Genomic DNA, 18,918 nt, shown 5'->3' with positions numbered 1-18,918 from the left:
GGTTGATACAACTTTTACTTTTTATAGCTCACTGTAAAAAGTGAAAGTTGGATTAATTTAACAAAAACTTAAACCTTAAATGGTAACACCTAAAAATTCAGATTTTTTCAACATAAATTTTCTTTTTTTAAAAGTTCACTGAAAAAAATGATTCATTGAATTTAATACATTTTTTAAGGTAAGTGGTTGCAATCAGTTTATTTTAGCTACATTTTAACAAAAAAGATTAGTAAAGTAAAATAAAATATAAAACTTTTGTTTAAATGTAGCTTAAATAAATTGATTGCAACCACTTAACTTAAAAAAATTGAGTAAATTCAATGAATCATTTTTTTCAGTGTACTTAAATGGTAACATCCCCCAAAAATTTGTTTTTAAAAAGTTGAAAAACTTAAATGTTTTAGATGTTACCAAATAAAGTAATTTTCATGTTTTTTTCACCTTAAATGTTCCCCTTAAAGTTAGAAAACGTAAGAAAAAAAAAAAATCTTTAAGTTTTGCTAACTAAAGTAATTTTTTAAGTAAGTAGATTCAACTTTCACTTTTTACAGTTTGTCGTGAGCTGGTGACTTGCATTGCTTTTACTGAAGTAGTAGGAAGGTCCGTTCACACGGCTATATCCTTCGAATTATTGCTTCTAAGTTTCATGCCAACTAACACAAGGATAATCGCAAGAAAATACCTCGACGTATTCCACTTTGCCCCTAGAGATATTTTTTTCATGACACCCAATATTATGCACTTCAGTCATTTGGAATAATTAAAAGGTTCGCGGGTAGCTGCCGCGACAGTGCCACATTCCTGTAGAATTAGTTTCGAGCCTATAAATAGCCTCATAATTGAATTAATTGCATACCGGTTACCGCACGAACAAAGCATTGATCAGACTTCAAGGTAAGGGTTTCTAGAAAATCCCAACCAGAGGCATTAAACTCTGCACGTTCAAAACTTTCTGTAGACAATTTAGAAAAAAATGAAGTTAAATGTCATTTTCTGATGGCACATTACCCATAATGCACTTAGTTGAAGCACCCACCAGATCTGTGCATTAATTTCACGCTAGCAGTGACGAGACCTCTCGAATATTACGGCACATTAATCAAGTAATGATTTTCAAGTACAGATTAGCACATTTTATTGCATTATCATGGAATCAGAGGATGCGCCTCCGGTGCTGGTATTAATAACGTTGTATGCTTCATTTATCCGCTGCCATGTGTCTGCCACAAAACTGAAAACGGCTGAAGTAGCACAAGTGTTTGACCGTGCCAAATGGAAACTGCCTAACGCCTATTCATACTCTGTGATGCATGGCAATATTAGCGGCGCAGTGTATCGGGCATCCTGACAAATGCGAGATTCTCTGCATGGCTTGTGCACATGATAGACCAGCTGTCAGCTTTGCTACAAAGTTGTGGTTTTTCCGGGGTCACACCTACAGGCTTCAAAAGGCTTCGGTCTTGAAATTTAATGCTGACGCTTTTGCGCTTGTGGATTGCTGTCGTTTCATTTTTATTTGTAGTTTTTCTGACATGTGATGTGGTGTGTTTTGTGTGTGTTATTGTGTGTGTGTGTGTGTGTGTGTGTATGCATTAGTGTGTAAATGTCTCTCACACTACACGTGGAACAGGTTTGCTTTTGTACAGTATAATTGGTATTTGCAAATCACTGTATTGTTATCGACCAAGGGGTGGTTGATGGCTTGATGCCATTGGGATGTCTTCAAAATGATTGTTGATGTTTACATAGATTTCGTTTTTTACTTACATTTGGGGTTATCGATAGAAATAAATACCATGTTTTTTTTTTACCATTTTTACCATGATTGACTGTTTACATTAGAGCATTTTCATTTTATTTTATGTTTTATATGTTCTCATTAGTGGCAGAAATGTTTTTGAAGTACTTATTTCTTGGTTCAACTTAAAAAAAGTAGGTAACCTGGTTGCCTTAAACTTTAATTCAACTCAAAAATTATTAGTTTATTAGCCAAAAATGATATTAAACCCATGATTTACTCACCCTCAAGCTGTCCGAGTTGCATATGTCCATCGTTTTTCAGACAAACACATTTTCGGATATTTTATAAAATGTTTTAGATCTTTTAGTTGATTAAATGTAATGTTACGGGGTCCACCCATAGTCCACGACCTTCAAGTCCAAAAAAAGTGCGCCATCCTTCACAAAATAAATCCAAACAGCTCCAGGATGATAAACAAAGGTCTTCTGAGGGTAATCCGCACGGTGTTGTTATAAAAATATCCATATTTAAAACTTTATTAACTAAAGTAAATACCTTCCGGTAGCGCCGCCATCTTGATGGACATATGCAACTCGGACAGCTTGGGGGTGAGTAAATCATGGGTTTAATATCATTTTTGTCCGAACTATCTCTTTAAAGGCAGGGTGCATGATCTCTGAAAGCCAATGTTGATATTTGAAATCACCTAAACAAACACAACCCTACCCTAATAGAATTCTGGACCTTATGTTGATAGACCCGCCCCACACATCAAGGGCGTTGCACAAGATCTTGGGCCCTATGCATAGGCAGTCTTGATGGGCCCCCATGCCCCACCCTCATAACATAGTGCAAACTTTTTAAGGGCCCTGGTAATCAGTACTGGTTTTACCCCCAGTCTGATGCCCCTGCACACATACACAGCCCAGGCAACGATGTCAGTTTGTAGACACGCCCCTTACTGCTGATTGGCTACAAGTGTGTTTTGGTACTCGGCCCGACTCCCTTTTCCAAAGTGTTTTTTTTTTAAATCATGCACCCCGCCTTTAACACAAAGTTGTATAAAAATGTTGTGTCAACTAATATAAGTTAAACCAACACAAACATTTTAGGCAACCAGGCTACTTACTTTTTTAAGTTGAGGGTCCAGTAGTGTGGACTAGAGGTCTTCACGGGCAGGGGCGCTGTAAAGGGGGGGTAAACAATGACGATTCTCGGGGCCCACAGTTAATAGTGGGCCCAGAGAAGCCCCCAAAATTGTGGTGCTAAAAATATTCAATAGTAAAAATTATTAACTTTTTCTATTTGCTGTTTCCTGGTATCAAAAAAATTTTTTGTTTAGGAAACACAAACGTCCGTGGGCCCCTTTCCCCCCTCTCAATTATCATAAAATGGTTCAGTCCGCCCAAATTGTATAATCCAGGCAACACAGCTTGACTTCACTTATAGTGCCGGCAGAATATCAACTTTACTGACAAGGAAGTGAAAATGGCTCAAAAATCTGGAAGTCAAAAACTGAAAAATTCTTTGCTTTTTAATTTCATGCTTTTTCATGATGAGCAAACGACCCAAGAAAATAAGTCTAGTTTTTAGACCAAAAATATTCAATTTAAGTGATTTTGTGCATAAAACAATTTTAAAAAATCAGCCAATAGGGTAAGCAAAAACAAATCTTGAACATTTTTCTTAAACACTAAATTCAAGAACAATTCAAGAAAAATTTGCTTACCCCATTGGCAGATTTTTTGCTTGTTTTATGCACAAAATCCCCTAAATGTAATATTTTTGGTCTAAAAACTAGACTTATTTTCTTGGGTCGTTTTGTTCATCAAGAAAAAGCATCTTAATTTAAGAATTTTTTGATATTTGTACTGAAAACAAGAAAAAAATAATAAGAATTTTTTTCTTAAATCATTTTTTGCAATACATAAGTTTAAATGTTGCGGTTAAAATGACTACTGGTGGCCGTTCTAGTGTTAAAAGTGCATGATAAGGGAACTCAATTTTCTTCCCATGTTAGGTCAAGAAAACGCTGGAAAAAATAACAAAACACAGTTTTAGTTAAACGTTCAACACTGCAAAAAATGACTTTCTTACTTAGTATTTTTGTCTTGTTTTCAGTAGAAATATCTACAAATTCTTAAATTAAGATGCTTTTTCTTGATGAGCAAAATTACCTAAGTAAATGAGTCTAGTTGTAAGACAAATTAATATACAATTTAAGTGAAATTGTCCTTAAAACAAGCAAAATGATCTGCCAATGGGGTGAGAAAAAACTTGTGAAATAAGATTTCTTTTTTCTTAAAAACTTAATTCAAGTAAAATTTTCTCACCCCATTGGTAGTCAAATACCATAAAAGCGCATGATTTTATGTAAATTAATATGAAAAAAGTCTCGGCTGTGTTGAGGGCCCTGTCAAGACTCTTTTCATGGGGCCCAAAATCCTTAGCAGCGCCCCTGTTCACAGGTCCACTTAGATCTGAAAAACCCAAGGTCTGACCCGAGCAGGTGCCTTGGACACGGGTCGGTTATAATATTAGTGGCATCGGGTCACGGGTAATTTAAAATGAATGTGTTTTTGCATAACAAACTCATGAAGAACCGAACTATCTTGCGTGTGGGCATCAAGTCCTTTTCCAAACCCTTACTGTTTGCCAAGAGCGCTTGCAAAATCGTGTGGTTAGCGGTGGGTTCATTTTTATTGAGCTAGACCTGTCAATCAAATTTGTTGTACATTTAGCGGTTACCTTAGCGTCGTAAAATAAATGGAGCAGTGGGCCAAATTGGTTGTGAGGCCAACGGGGTATCTTTCTGTCTGACTGTTGCGTGCAGGGCTACAAATTACACACAGAAGCTGTGCCGTTTACATTCGGGTTTTAAAAAAACGGGTTGGACTTGTGTCTAATTTTCTCTGGTTTGTCTTGTGTTGGTACTTTCTTTAAAAAAATATATTTATGCACCTCGAGTTGGAATAAAAAGTGATTTGAGTCATTTCGGGTCAGGTACATTTCTTTGGACCCAAGAAGACCTTTAGTTTGGACACAAGGTGTAACTATAGCAAAAGTAAGGCGTTTTAAAGCGGAAATGCAATTATGTAAACAAGCGATACACATTTCCTATTTTATGAAGTTGGTTTTATTTTTATCCATCAGTGATTTTTCTCATGCAAATATTTGAGGAGGCACTGCCTGCCTTCGGTAATCATGATGAAAACATACCTGGGTTGATACACCGTGAGAAAATAAAAAGTCAATAAATATTCACAATGGGTGCTAAACCGACAGATTCAACACTATATCTGTTCTCGGTGACAGACAGCGGGACTGACAGCAGTTCTGCATTTAGTGATTTCAACCCGCAATTTCGGCACCGAATAGAAAGGGCGCAGGAGACGTTAAAGGCTCCATCATTACTGATTACAGGAGCACTGCATCTCACATCTTTGATGAAATTGCTGCTGTTTGTTTTGCCTGGCCAGTGATCACAGAAAGCGAATACACACATTGAAAACGAGGCCGTAATGAATGCAGCCCCGAACACAAAGTCCTCTGGGAAAGTGAAGTGCACACTTCTGAAATGCTTTCGGTGTATTCTTTCAGTCAGATGCTTTGCGGGCTCTGTAGTCGTGTATAGGCTATTAACAGCAACACAAAGCTAAAATATTTCACTTTCTCTAAACAGCTGGCTTAAGGGGCAACCCGTTGTTTCGTGGGCTGAATACTTAATGAAGATTAAACCTCAAACAGCTCAAATTAGATTTGACACTCATAACACCCCAATCATCCAGAGTTAACAAGATCCGAAGCGAAGAGGGAATTTTTATGAAGCTCCTTTAAGAGAAAGATTTGATCGATCTATACTGGTTTGAAGTCATATTTGATCTGACAGGGTCATCAGGACCCCCCTCTAAAATGATTAGTTCCAATCCTTGATTCTGATTGGTCAATATTTGCGATAAAACACAGCTATGCTCGCTTCACCCAATGATTCTGTGTATCACTGTTTCGCACCCTTAAGGGGCGGTCACACTACACTTTTTGTACCATTGACTTTCGCAAATGCGTCAGATCGAAAACGCAAGCTTGTGTTCAAGTACCAAAGTTTAAGTCTGGTGAACTCTGACCTGCAAATTCAGATCACGTGGAGATATGTGACCAGTAAAGAAACGTTCTCTCTTCGGAAAAGCAAAGATGGGCGATGTCAAATTTTGATATTGATAAAGCGCTCCTCTGCCATTTTCGCATTAACGTCTGAAAAATATAAGCATGTTCAAAGGGTGCATGCACACCAAGGCGTTTACACGGGCGACCCCACACTTTACAAAAACGGCAGCAGCTGGCGGGTTTTATCTGCTCTGAATGCGGAGAGTAGGGATGGGACGGTATGAAAATTTCATATCATGATTATAGTGACCAAAGTTATCACGGTTATCAATATTATCATGGTTTTGTTTGAACAAGTTTTATTTTTGAAATCATATTTTAATATTTTTTTTCCCTAAAATTATTTCTGTGGTAAAAAAAAAAAAATACATTTGTCTAATAAGTTTACCATGAATGAATATAATACATTATCCCTTAAATACCTTCTTGTGCAAATAACTATGTTGCATGTGCGTGCCTGCGTCAAACTGATTCTGGCTGGACAGGATTTATCGCGAGTTTTCAAAATCACGGTAATCAAACACAGTTGTAATGATAATTAAATTTTAAACAATAATACTAACCGTCAGGACATTTTATCGTGGTTAATCGTGAAACCGGTAATCGTCCCAACCCTAGCGGAGAGTTTTCAACTTTGGGTGAAACGCTTAGCTCGTCAGTGTCACTTTTCACTCAGCCGTCCAATCACAGTAAAAGGGGGCGGGACAAATATCACAGCAACCAACAAGTGCATCATTCAACGACTGATTAACAAAGCAGAAGTATCATAGCAACCAAAGCGCTCAGCTGAAAAAAGCTGGCAAGCGCCTACAGTCAGCATCCACCTGAGGTTATCAGCTGCGTTTAGATGCTTTGATGTACGCTCCCCTTAAAGGGACACTCCACTTTCTTTTGAAAATATTCTCATTTTCCAGCTCCCCTAGTTAAATATTTGATCTTTTACCATTTTGGAATCCATTCAGCCGATCTCCTGGTCTGGCTGTACCACTTTAAGCATAGCTTAGCATAATCCATTGAATTTTCTTAGACCATTAGCATCGTGCTCAAAAATAACCAACAAATTTCGATATTTTAACTATTTAAAACTTAATGCAATGAGGCGCACTGATATTATGCAGCAGCCGAAAATAGTCACCTTAGTAACTTTCAATTTTTGGGCACTGCATAATACTGTATCATTGCGCCTCCTGCCGCCATGTTACGGCAGCAAAGTCTTTGATTTTTACGCAAGAATGAGAGTTTAATTCCTAGCCATATCTGCCTAGAAAATTTCAACTTTTAATTTTCTGTCAGTCTTAGTACTCGATGTAACTACAGAAGAGTCAAGTTTTAAATAGGAAAAATATCGAAACTCTTTGGTTATTTTTGAGTGTGATGCTAATGGTCTAATCAGATTCAATGGATTATGCTAAGCTATGCTAAAAGTGGTAGCGCCAGACATGGAGATCAGCTGAATGGATTTCAAATGTTTAACTCTAGGGGGGCTATTCACTACCACATGTAATGTGAGAGACTAAGTTGTGTGTGTGTGTGTGTGTGTGTGTGTGTGTGTGTGTGTGTGTGTGTGTGTGTGTGTGTGTGTGTGTGCATCTGTACTTTTTTGTGTTGCATTTGGTCCATCATCTGCATGGCTCCCATAATGTTTTCATCTAACTTAGACAAAGCTTTCTTTCTTTTTTTTGTCTGGCGGTTTGTTTTGCAGCTCTCTACGTCTTAACCCGCAGAGTATTCAGGATAAGGTGCCAACCCCAAGGTTAGCACCACATCATATTACCTATGCAATCATCTTGGCTGAGCGTCATTCTGAGCGTGCATCCTCTGAATTCCAGATTCCCTTTATTTATAGTCCACACACACACACACACACACACACACACACACACACGGTCCTTTGAGAATATCCAGATATCTTGTGAACACTTCACACCTGCTCCAGCTTCCATTTGAATATCTGGACGCTCTGGGATGTTTGTATATATATCGCTGTTTATTTTCACTTGTTTTGTTTGTTCCCCAATCATTTGAATGACGAAAGATCTCACTTATGTGGTCCACAAGGATTTGTTGCCTATTTGGAATGTTTATTTAAAGGCGCGAAAATGTAAAGTATATAACGGGAAGGGGGGATGATTGTTGAAAGCTGGGTTTTCGATGTTTATTACTGCATTTCCATAAGATATGACTGAGAAGTGTGCAAGGATTTCGATCAAAATCACAGTCAACCTGTCTTGTTATATCTATAGTCTCATCTGTAACTTATGCAGAATTTACCCATTACGTTTTCCAGACTGTTGCTCATGCGTCATGGATTGAAAGGTCTGCTATGTTAAACATGAAAGGTTGAAAAACATTTGTTGGTAGGAAAGAAGCTAGCCGTTTGATGTGGTCTGTCGATAACGGGTACTTCCCTCGGCCCGTTTTTCCCGTGCTCTGTGTTCCAAATCGACATTTCTCCGAAGCGGAGCAGCCCGGATAGGTTTCCTTTTAAAGGTCCATCTTTAGCGCTCCATGCGTCAGCACTTCAAATATATCAGCCGCCTGCGATCACGCGGCATCCCTCCGAGATTAATCCGTGATTTCATCACATATGATAACAGTCTGCTTGGCTAGATAAGGTAGCGGCCCGGATAAATGCATCATGATGTTGAAGAACTTGCCAGCTTGGGCTTTACCACCAAATTAGGGCCCATGTTTGTCCTTTGTATAGGGTTTGATCTCACTGTCTAACTCCTGTATTGAATATCACAGGTTAAAAGTAGGCTGAATGTGGCTCCTTTATTTGCTTAAATCGTCTAATAAGGTGGAATGAGACGGCTGATTCCTATCTCTCATTTTTGGCAGAGCGTGCTAATGCTTTTTGTGCGGTTTAAACAGAAATGAGATATCTGTGCCTCTTTTGTGCACAATTGGGATGTTTGTCTCGGTTTATATGTATTTGGCCCAATTGATTTTAGGATGAACAGAAAACATGCTTTGTTGTTTGTTAACCAAACCAATTGCTGTGCAAATGATTGTAATCCATCAATAAAATAAAAGCAGAAAGTAAACATGACGTTCAGAGAAAGCATCTTATTTTGTCACTGTAATATTTGCATTTTTCCATTTATAGTAGAGCGTGAGCCAAGGGTACATTCGCACCCTCACAGTTCCTCTCTCTCTCATTCGGAGAGTGACAACAGGAAAGGAACTGAGCGTCTCTGATAGGCTTCTATAATTGGAGACTCAATGAAGCTTTTAATGGAAATTAGACTCAACTGACTGCAGGTTGGGGGATATAAGCCACGCTTGAGTGTTCTGCGGTAAGCCCGGTTTAGTCAAGTCCAGTCTAGAGTTTCCCAATTCGAATGCTCCTAATAGATATGACATGTACGTAGTGTAATTAAGCTAAATTAGGCCACTCGTTCACATCCGGATGACCTGAATTCACTCTATTTTTAACTATGAAGAACTACAGTATGTCAGACATACTTCAATGATGTACAATTAGGTCTCGATCCGTTTGTTGAATAGTCACACAATGAAAGGGATTGTGGGTTATGGTTTTAGCTTAAAGTTCCTTTAGCATACAGTACAGTAGGGGCCAAAAGTGATTGTCGGGAGGAGGAATTTGTACTATTTTAATATCAAATAAATGAGGTGTATTGTAGAAAATGGACAAAACACTAAACTTCAAGTTGTAATTGGACAAAATAGTTTGGCAAACTACAAAAGGTAAACCACATCATATTAAAGTACCGAGCCCCTAAGGTGACATTGGAGTAAAACAAAATCTAAAGCTTAGTTTCATGTGCTCACGTGAAACCTTAATGTGCAGAATTTTTTTTTAAGTTTTGCGTGCTCACGTGAAACTTTCGCGCACGCACGTGAAACTATCGTGCGCTCATGTGAAACTATCACGTGAGCACGCGATGGTTTCACGTGAGCACGCGATGGTTTCAGGTGCGCACGCGATAGTTTCACATGAGCACGCGATGGTTTCAGGTGCGCACCCGATAGTTTCACATGAGCATGCGATAATTTCAGGTGCGCACCCGATAGTGTCACGTGAGCACGCAATGGTTTCAGGTGCGCACGCGATGGTTTTACGTGAGCACGGGATGGTTTCACGTGCGCACGCGAAACTAAACTTGATTACATTTTCGCTCCATGTCCCCTTAGGGGCTCCGTATTAAAGCGATTGTTCGGCCAAAAATAAAAAATATCCCATAATTTACTCACCATCAAGCTTAGAGTTACATTTGTCCATTCTTTTTCATATGAACACATTATCAGATATTTTTAAAATTGTCCTAGCTCTTTCAATCTTTATAAACAATAAATATAAGGTCCCTCAAGTCCAAAAAATTTGTGCATCCATCCTTCGCAAAAGTAATCCACATGGCTCCAAGTGGATAAATAAAGGCTATAAATAAAGTAAATCATGGGGTAATGTTATTTTTGGCCAAACTATAACTGAGTTTTATTTACAAAAAATGCATAAAAACCAAAAGGCTCAAATGTAATAATGCACAAACTACAATTTTATATGTTATTAAAGGAAACCACCACTGTTTGTCAATATTTTACTATGTTCTTACCTCAGCTTAGACAAATTAATACATACCTATTTTTGTCAATGCAGGCACTTAATCTTTGTACAGCACGTCGAGAATGTGTTGGCATTTAGCCTAGCCCCATTCATTCCTTAGGATCCAAACAGGGATGAATTTAGAAGCCTCCAAACACTTCCATGTTTTCCCTATTTAAAGACTGTTACATGAGTAGTTACACGAGTAAGTATGGTGGCATTAAAAAAAACGTGGTGATTTTTTAAGCGGATAAAAATGAGAACTATATTGTATGGCGGAAGAGCACTAAGTTTGCAGCACTTCAACCCCGGGTGCCAAAATATTGACGGAAATTTGAACGAGAGGGAGAGGAGTCAGGAGTGATGATGTTAATGCGCCCCGAGGTCAAAGTGCTGCAAACTAAGTGCTCTTCTGCCATACCATATATAGTTCTCATTTTTATCCGTTTAAAAAATCGCCAGGTTTTATTTGTGCCACCATACTTACTCGTGTAACAGTCTTTAAATAGAGAAAACATGGAAGTGTTTGGTGGCTTCTAAATTCATCCCTGTTTGGATCCTAAGGAATGAATGGGGCTAGGCTAAATGCTAACACATCCACAAAGTTGTACAAAGTTTAAGTGTACACATTTAAAAAAATATAGGCATGTATTAATTTGTCTAATTTGAGGTAAGAACATAGAAAATATTGAAAAACAGTGGCGTACACATACACACTTACACACCAAAGGAAATGTAAAATCGTGAAACAGATAATAGGTGCTCTTTAACTAATATTTTTAAGTTGAATTAGCTCATAATTTTAAGGCAGCACAAACACTTACTTTTTAAATTGAAACAACAAATCTTTTGTCTTTATATACTTTGCACATGTTTTTTTGCCAAGCCTCCTTAAATTCTCAAAGCGAGAAATGCTTACAAAATATTTTATGCATCGTTAATAAAATAGTTGAATAAAGAGCAAAGATGTCAGTTGTTCTAAGTTTTGACCACCACTGTGCTTTGTGATGGGACACACTACTCCTGTTCTGCAGTGTTTTCTGCATTGCTACCAGGGCTACAAATCTTGTACAAAACAAATATTAAAAGATAGATTTTGCTGTTCTCTTCTGGAATTCCCCTGTTTCATTTCAAAGACAGCAAAGTCTGTGTAACCCTTTGACAACTCCAAACAACTACGAGTTTTCGCCGTTCTCCATGCAGCTCTGGGCCGTCTCCCAATACAAATGTGGGATGTAATAAGTCATAAAGCAGAAGTGAGGTGGACCGTAGACTCTGCATGTCCCAAGTTCATTAAAATGACCAAGGCAAACAATGAATTATTGATGCAGGCAGCCAGCGTTTCAAAACAACGATTTTGTGGATCCCTCGCTACAGTATCCTCAAGGTCTAATAGTACACACGCTTGTTCTTGTTGCCAATAGCAATTTGGTTGATGTTTCTTAGTGCGAACACTACAGGCGATTTAACGCTACATGTTTTGATGTCTGTTACATTGACACTGAGATGTAGTTTTAAATGATACCGATTGTCTTTTTGCCCTCAGCGGTTTGTCAGCACGGATGCAAACATGGAGAATGTGTGGGAGCCAACAAATGCAAGTGTCATCCAGGTTATACAGGGAAAACATGCAACCAAGGTAAGTGCTTAAGTGGAAATAAATGAAATACATTTATTTCTCTCTTTCTGACTTGTTTATGCCGATAGTGACATGTCCGGCTTGGGAGATATATAGGCCTATTACTAAAAAAGACTGTTTGGTATAAATTGAAAATGTGAAACTAAAATGGTTATCTCCGAAATGTTAATTCATTGTTGTTTGTTAAGTATCTTTTAAAGTAGTTTTTTATTTTGTTGCAAGCTTACGTTTTTACTCTATTTACTGATTTCCCGCAATAATTCTTTTTTTTGAAAAGAGCTCGCCAGCATTTTTTTGTGATTTTCACAAGTGTTTCAAAAAAGCCTTACAGGAAAATTTTCTTAAAATATAAACAAACTAATATATCAAATGAAAGAACATATCAAACAATGTTTGAACAATGCTTTCAAACAAACAATAAAAAAACAAAACTGAAAAAAAAACGTTTCATCCTATATTATATTTTTTTTCTCTACTTATGAACTCTTAAATATGGGCATTTTTAAAAAATAATTTTTTTTAGCAAAAAGTTAAAATAATTGCATTTTTGTGAAGGAATTTTGTTAGAGAACAGATTCCAAATAATTACCAAAACATACATGGAGTTTAAAATTAGTAAATTATTTTTTGCTTCAGTTTTTTTATAAATTGTGCGCACAAAATATAATGGGTTCAAACGCAGGGAACATCTTGATATGTTTTTGGATAAAAGCGTCTGGCAAATGCAATTTTTTTTATAAATGTAAAATAAGTCTAGACATTTATTGTAAGCGTGTTTGTGTAAGGCTAAACTGTGAATGAATGATGCCATTTCACCAAATACATGTTGCTATTAACTCTTTCCCAGCCATTGACGAGATATCTCGTCAATCAAGAGAAAACGCTTCCCCGCCAATGACAAGTTTTTCCGTCTTTCCGCAATACCGCTACTTTGATAAACCCGGAAGTATTGCCCTATGGCAAGCTGCTGCATGTCCGTGTCTGTTTTAAAGATCGCTCTGAATGGGATCTCTATGAAAAGTCCGTCACAAAAATGGAATTATCTCTGCTTTTTGCTCAAAATGTGGTGTTTTTGCAGAAACCTACCCATATTCAAAAGCTGATTACAAAAGAACCACTGAAGGTAGGATGAAACCGTTTTTTTTTTGTTTGAAAGCAGAGGGTCTGATCTTTTGGTATATTGTATGTTTATATATTTGAAGAAGAACATTTTCTGGAAGACATTCAACTTTTTTGAAAGTCATGAAAAACGCTGGCACTGGCTGGCAACTTTTTTTAAAAACGCTGGCGGTGAAAGAGTTAATCATGATGCGCTTTTAGCTTAGATTGAATTAAGCTCATTTCTGTTCATATCCTGTTATTTGAAAGACATAAATGACATATCTGAACAAGGTTACAAATTTTGTCAATTTTCTTCTTACAGTGTATAGTAATGTGTAATTTATTGATGTTAAAGATTACATATTAACATAGAACCTCATCAGCAATATGTTTTTTTATCAAGCAAATCTTTTCTCTTAATTGACGAGATAACTCGTCAGTGGCAGGGAAAGAGTTAACGATAAAATATTTATTAATACGTTTTTGATGAAATATGCCAAAAGTCAAGCTTGGGAGATATATTCCTAAACCAAACCATCTAACACTGATTCCGAATAAAAAAAACTACATAAATTTTTCAAAGCTTTATTTCATTTGTGTTCGTTAAAGGACCAGTGTGTACATTTTTAGCAGCATCTAGTGGTGAAACTGTGAATTGCAACCAACGACTCAGTCCACAGCTTACCCCTCCCTTTCGAAACACATACAAAAGCTACGGTAGCTGCCACAAGACGAACACAAAATCATCTATAGAGCAATTTGTCCATTTATGCTGTGTTTACACCAGCCGCGGTAGAGGCAGCAAGTGCGGGTGATTTACATGTTAAGTCAATGCAAAGACGCGATTAGGCATCCTGCGGCGCGAATGGTGCGTTCTGTACGAATTGAGAGTTGCCACGGGAAATGCGCGAGTTCAAAAATCTAAACTTCGGCGGATTTCCGCACCGCGTTAACCAATCAGGACCTTACTGAAGTAGTGATGTGATTACAGGAAGCGAGCGGAGTCTCTGCAGAGTCGCAGAAGCCCCTCCCATAACGCGAATTTCCGCGTGAATGTCTGAAAAATGACTACAATTTCACGCGCGGCTTTTACACACGAATGAAGTGAGTAAACTCAAATGTTCAAGCGTCCAACTACGCGCGAATAGAACGTTTTTTCCGCCTCTACAGCAACTGGTGTAAACGCAGCATTAGGGCTACTGTAGAAACATGGCAGTGCGAAATGGCGACTTCCTTGTAAGGGGACCCCCAGTGTATGTAGATAAAATTGGTAAATTCTAAGGTAATAAAAACAATACAGTTCATTTTGTAGGGTCTTTATACACCACTGATAATATAGTTATGTATTATATTGTATTTCTGTCAAGAGATTCCTCTAAAAGTTACACATTGCACCTTTAAATATCCCCTTAATTATTACTTTTGAAAAGTATACTTTCAATCACGTTTACGAGCTTACTTTTTTTATTTTACGCAAATATTCTTCACTGTTTTTGTGAACAATAACAATCTCCCTCAACGCTTTTGTTGGGCAATTCTAAAGCATCGATTTGTCAACGACTGCATTTATTATCCTCTTGATTCAGACTGTGGGTCAAATCGGCACAAGTATCATCAGTTACGGGCCGTTCTATAGACCTTAAGGAAGCGAGACTTCCCTTACACAGATAACATCTCAATTACTGCTTTAAGAACACAGGGCCAAAAATAAAACAGAGCCACGGGACTAGATTCTGTCTGAAGTCATCTCATCAGAGGAACGCCAGCGTCTGAGATAACCCCTGATTTAAAACAGCGGATTTCCATTTGAGTGGAGAGAGCTGGGGGACTCGCTGAGGATTCTCTGCCCTTGGAAGGCAAAGAGAGAAGGTGTAATTAAAAGACAGGATTGAATGGAGAAACAATCCCCTCAGGAATGTGGAACCGAATCTTTGCGGCGTGCCTTGCGTCACAGTTTCGTGTAAGGTTGACGGGGCCGCTCTGCCTCGCTGCCGGACACAGCGGAAATTATTTCCTTTTCCACAACAGTCGACGTTTCCATCAGCTTATGAAGGCTCTTATGACAGAAGCGATTAAACGTATCAGATTGTTTTTAGAGGAAATGACAGGTGATTTTGTGATCTCGAGGGCCTATTTGTCTTGACGCATGCTGTTCGGAGCAGACGCCTGGGTGGCGTATAAAAATGATCAAGCCTTTAATTTTCAGCAGAGGTTACTGAAGGGCTTTCGAAACCTCTTAAGTGTTTTTGTTTATCTGATTTATCCAAACCATCAACCGTGCTAATTAAATTAGAGCACTTAAGATGCTTTATTACAAATTGACAACACAATCTCATGGCAAATCGTAACTTGTATACGAAGTGGCTAATTCTTATCAATACAATTTCATTTGGATATATCGTATAATCTTCTTTCGTCCCAGTGATGCTGGGTTTCGCTACTGTATATAGTACTGTTTTTTGGTAAAAATTGATATTCATATGAATTAGGCACCTCATAAGAAGTCATGCTGGTATTTCATAAGATCTTAATATTTGCTGATTACAATACATGTCTATATACCCTATATCCTGTAGCTTAGTTGGTTAAGCATTGTGTTAGCAACGAAAGGTAATGGGTTTGAATCCGAGCGAACACATATATGATAAAATGTCCACCTTGAAGAAAACCCCCCCACAATTTTACGACAATTAAAACAAAAAAAACATTGTTACTATAGATGGTTTTAGCAGTAACAACATAAACAAGCGGCTTTCGTGGTCAACACGTAACTTCCGGTAACTCTGCTAACAACAAAGTCCTTTAAACCTAATTTATTTATATAACAAGCAAAATAAACAACATTTAGATTACCTAGGAAACCAAAACATTTGTTATTTTCAATGAGGTATTTGTTCAAAAGTTCAGTTTAGCAACTACTTAGCCCATTAAAAAAACTGAAACCGAAATTTAAGTTGAGACCAGACGCGCATTGCATTACCGCACGTGCGTCCGATGAAACCGTCTATAGTTAAATGTGGTGTGTGTACATTTTAACGTCATCTAGTGGTACGATTGCGAATATTTCAAAACGCATATGATAGCTGCCACAGGACAAACACGCTGTCGCCTGAGACAACGTAGGGACGAAACGCGTTCTGTAGAGCATTTTGTCCGTTTAGGGCTACTGTAGAAACATTACAGCGACTTCAATATAAGATGACCCACGGTGTATGTAGATAAAAACGCCTCGTTCTAAGGTAATAAAAACAATAGTGATGGGAGAAACTATGCTTTTCAAAGCTTCGAATCAATTTTTACCAATTGCTTCGCAAATTGATTAAGTTTTTTGAAGCGTTTGAAACACCATACACGCTGGCAACACCTGCTGGTCAAAATACTGTAAAAGAACCAAGATCTGTCCAAACATTTTACACTTTTTACCAAATAATAGCAAGATTGTTCTAAAAATATGTTTTTAAGAAAAATTAATTATTTAATTTAATTAAGACTTTGTGTAAAAATTGTGTATTCTGTGTTTTATTTATGGCAAACAAATCATTAAAACAAACAAAATAATTTTTGGTCATTAAATCTGTCTATAAACAAAAAGTAAACAGAATGGTAGTGTTATTAGTCAGAAGGTTGAATGTTTTATGAACTTTTATAATAAAACTGCCCTTAGTTCACCTACACTGGTCATTTGTGATCAACTCCCCCTAGTGGTGAATCGTCGGATGTTCAAAACGTTTCGAAACAGTTATGAGGTAATGAAGCCTCGTTTGCTAAAATCATGTGACTTTGGCCAGTGTGAAACAAGCTCCAAACCAATGATTCGAAACAAAAGATTCGTAAATGTTTCGAAGCCTCATGAAGCGTGCTTCGAAATCGCCCATCACTAAAAAACAATACAGTTCATTATGTAAGGTCTTTAAATAAGGTTTATTATATTGCATTTCTGTCAAAGTTACACATTGCACCATGCTTACCACTAATTAACGGTTTTGCTAGTAACCATAGTATAGAAATAGGTTTTAGAAATAGAAGTCAACGGCAAAAACCACAATCAATAAATTTTTACTAAAATATAACCATGGTTAATTTTCATAAGAAGTCCGCCAAATTGATGAATGTGAATGCAAATTTAAATTATTTTATGTAAATAAAGTTTTTAGTTTACTTTCTACTGTAACTTAAGGAGAATCCAGCAACTAGTTTTTATTCCAATTAAATTGTGATTAGCATTAACCACCTTTGATCTTCTGCGTTCCGTCAGCGGCTATTTGCTGTGGCATCACTGTCACGGAGATGATATTAGGCAGATGGGCATATTCACCCATCGCAAATGAAGCCATTAAAGCGTTAATCCATTTAGGAGTGAAACGACTCTGAGAGGCATTTGGCAGGCCGCGGATCAAATCAGTTTAATAAGATGCTAATTTTCTGCAGGGGTCTTGATAAATGACAATCTGCTTACCTGCTGTTCCTCGTGGCTGTCAGGAATCCATTATACGGGGCCTGGCGGAGAACATCGAGCTTTGTGGAGTTCTATGAAGATGGATCAGCTTTGGTGAAAGGACGTCTAATAATGACTTAGTTAGTGTCATCCACTTTGTAAATCGTTCAGCAATCGTTTCCGTTAGAAACAATAAGCAAACCTCTATAGTCCTTTTAGTCCATTTAAGAAAATTAATAGCAAAATAAAGCACTTTTATAAAGCGTGATGCAACTTTAATGTAGAGACGTTAGCTAAGACGTTAGCTTGTTTATGTACCTTATGTCTTAAAGGAATAGTCCATTTTCTTAAAAGAAAACTCCAGATAATTTACTCACCACCATGTCATCCAAAATGTTGATGTCTTTCTTTGTTCAGTCGAGAAGAAATTATGTTTTTTGAGGAAAACATTGCAGGATTTTTCTCATTTTAATGGATTTTAATAGACACCAACATTTAATACTTAACTCAACACTTTCAAAGGACTATAAACAATCCCAAACGAGGCATAAGGGTCTTATCTAGCGAAACGATTGTCATTTTTGACAAGAAAAATAAAAAATATGCACTTTTAAACCACAACTTTTCGTCTAGGTCGGTCCAGCGCGACCTAACGTAAATGCGTAGTGACGTAGGGAGGTCACGTGTTACATATATAAAATGCACATTTGCGGACCATTGTAAACAATAAACTGACACAAAGACATTAATTAGTATCATTCCACATACAACAACGTCGGAACAGTCCTCTTTCAACACACTTGTAAACACTGGGGCGGAGTTTTGCGTTCGTTCTCTGTGACCTCTTGACGTATTGCGTGGGGTTATGGTGGCACATCACGACCGGATCTAGACGAGAAATTGTGGTTTAAAAGTGTATATTTGTTATTTTTATTGTCAAAAATGACAATCGTTTCGCTAGATAAGACCCTTATGCCTCGTTTGAGATTGTTTATAGTCCTTTGAAACTCCATTGAAAAAAACTGTTGAGTGTTGAGTTAAGTATTAATTGTTGGTGTCTATTAAAGTCCATTAAAATGAGAAAAATCCTGCAATGTTTTCCTCAAAAAACATAATTTCTTCTCGACTGAACAAAGAAAGACATCAACATTTTGGATGACATGGTGGTGAGTAAATTATCTGGATTTTTCTTTTAAGAAAATGGACTTATCCTTTAAAGGTACAGTATCAGAAAAAAAGTGAAAAGTTGGATCACATAAAAATTACTTAAA

The 18,918-nt window shown here is 37.4% G+C and overlaps 1 protein-coding gene across 3 annotated transcripts in view; it reads left to right on the top strand.

Annotated features, from left to right (window-relative positions):
• The window catches only part of npnta (nephronectin a), a 65,729-nt gene that overhangs the window by 12,479 nt on the left and 34,332 nt on the right, over positions 1-18,918 (top strand). For all 3 annotated transcript variants that reach the window (XM_065295356.2, XM_065295355.2, XM_065295354.2), the window contains exon 3: positions 12,019-12,111. In XM_065295356.2, coding sequence (XP_065151428.2) covers positions 12,019-12,111 — 93 coding nt within the window. The remainder of the gene's footprint in view (positions 1-12,018; positions 12,112-18,918) is intronic.

The sequence above is a fragment of the Paramisgurnus dabryanus genome, chromosome 4, assembly GCF_030506205.2.
Source record: "Paramisgurnus dabryanus chromosome 4, PD_genome_1.1, whole genome shotgun sequence".
NCBI lineage: Eukaryota > Metazoa > Chordata > Actinopteri > Cypriniformes > Cobitidae > Paramisgurnus > Paramisgurnus dabryanus.
This window is presented reverse-complemented; position numbering and strand designations above follow the sequence as displayed.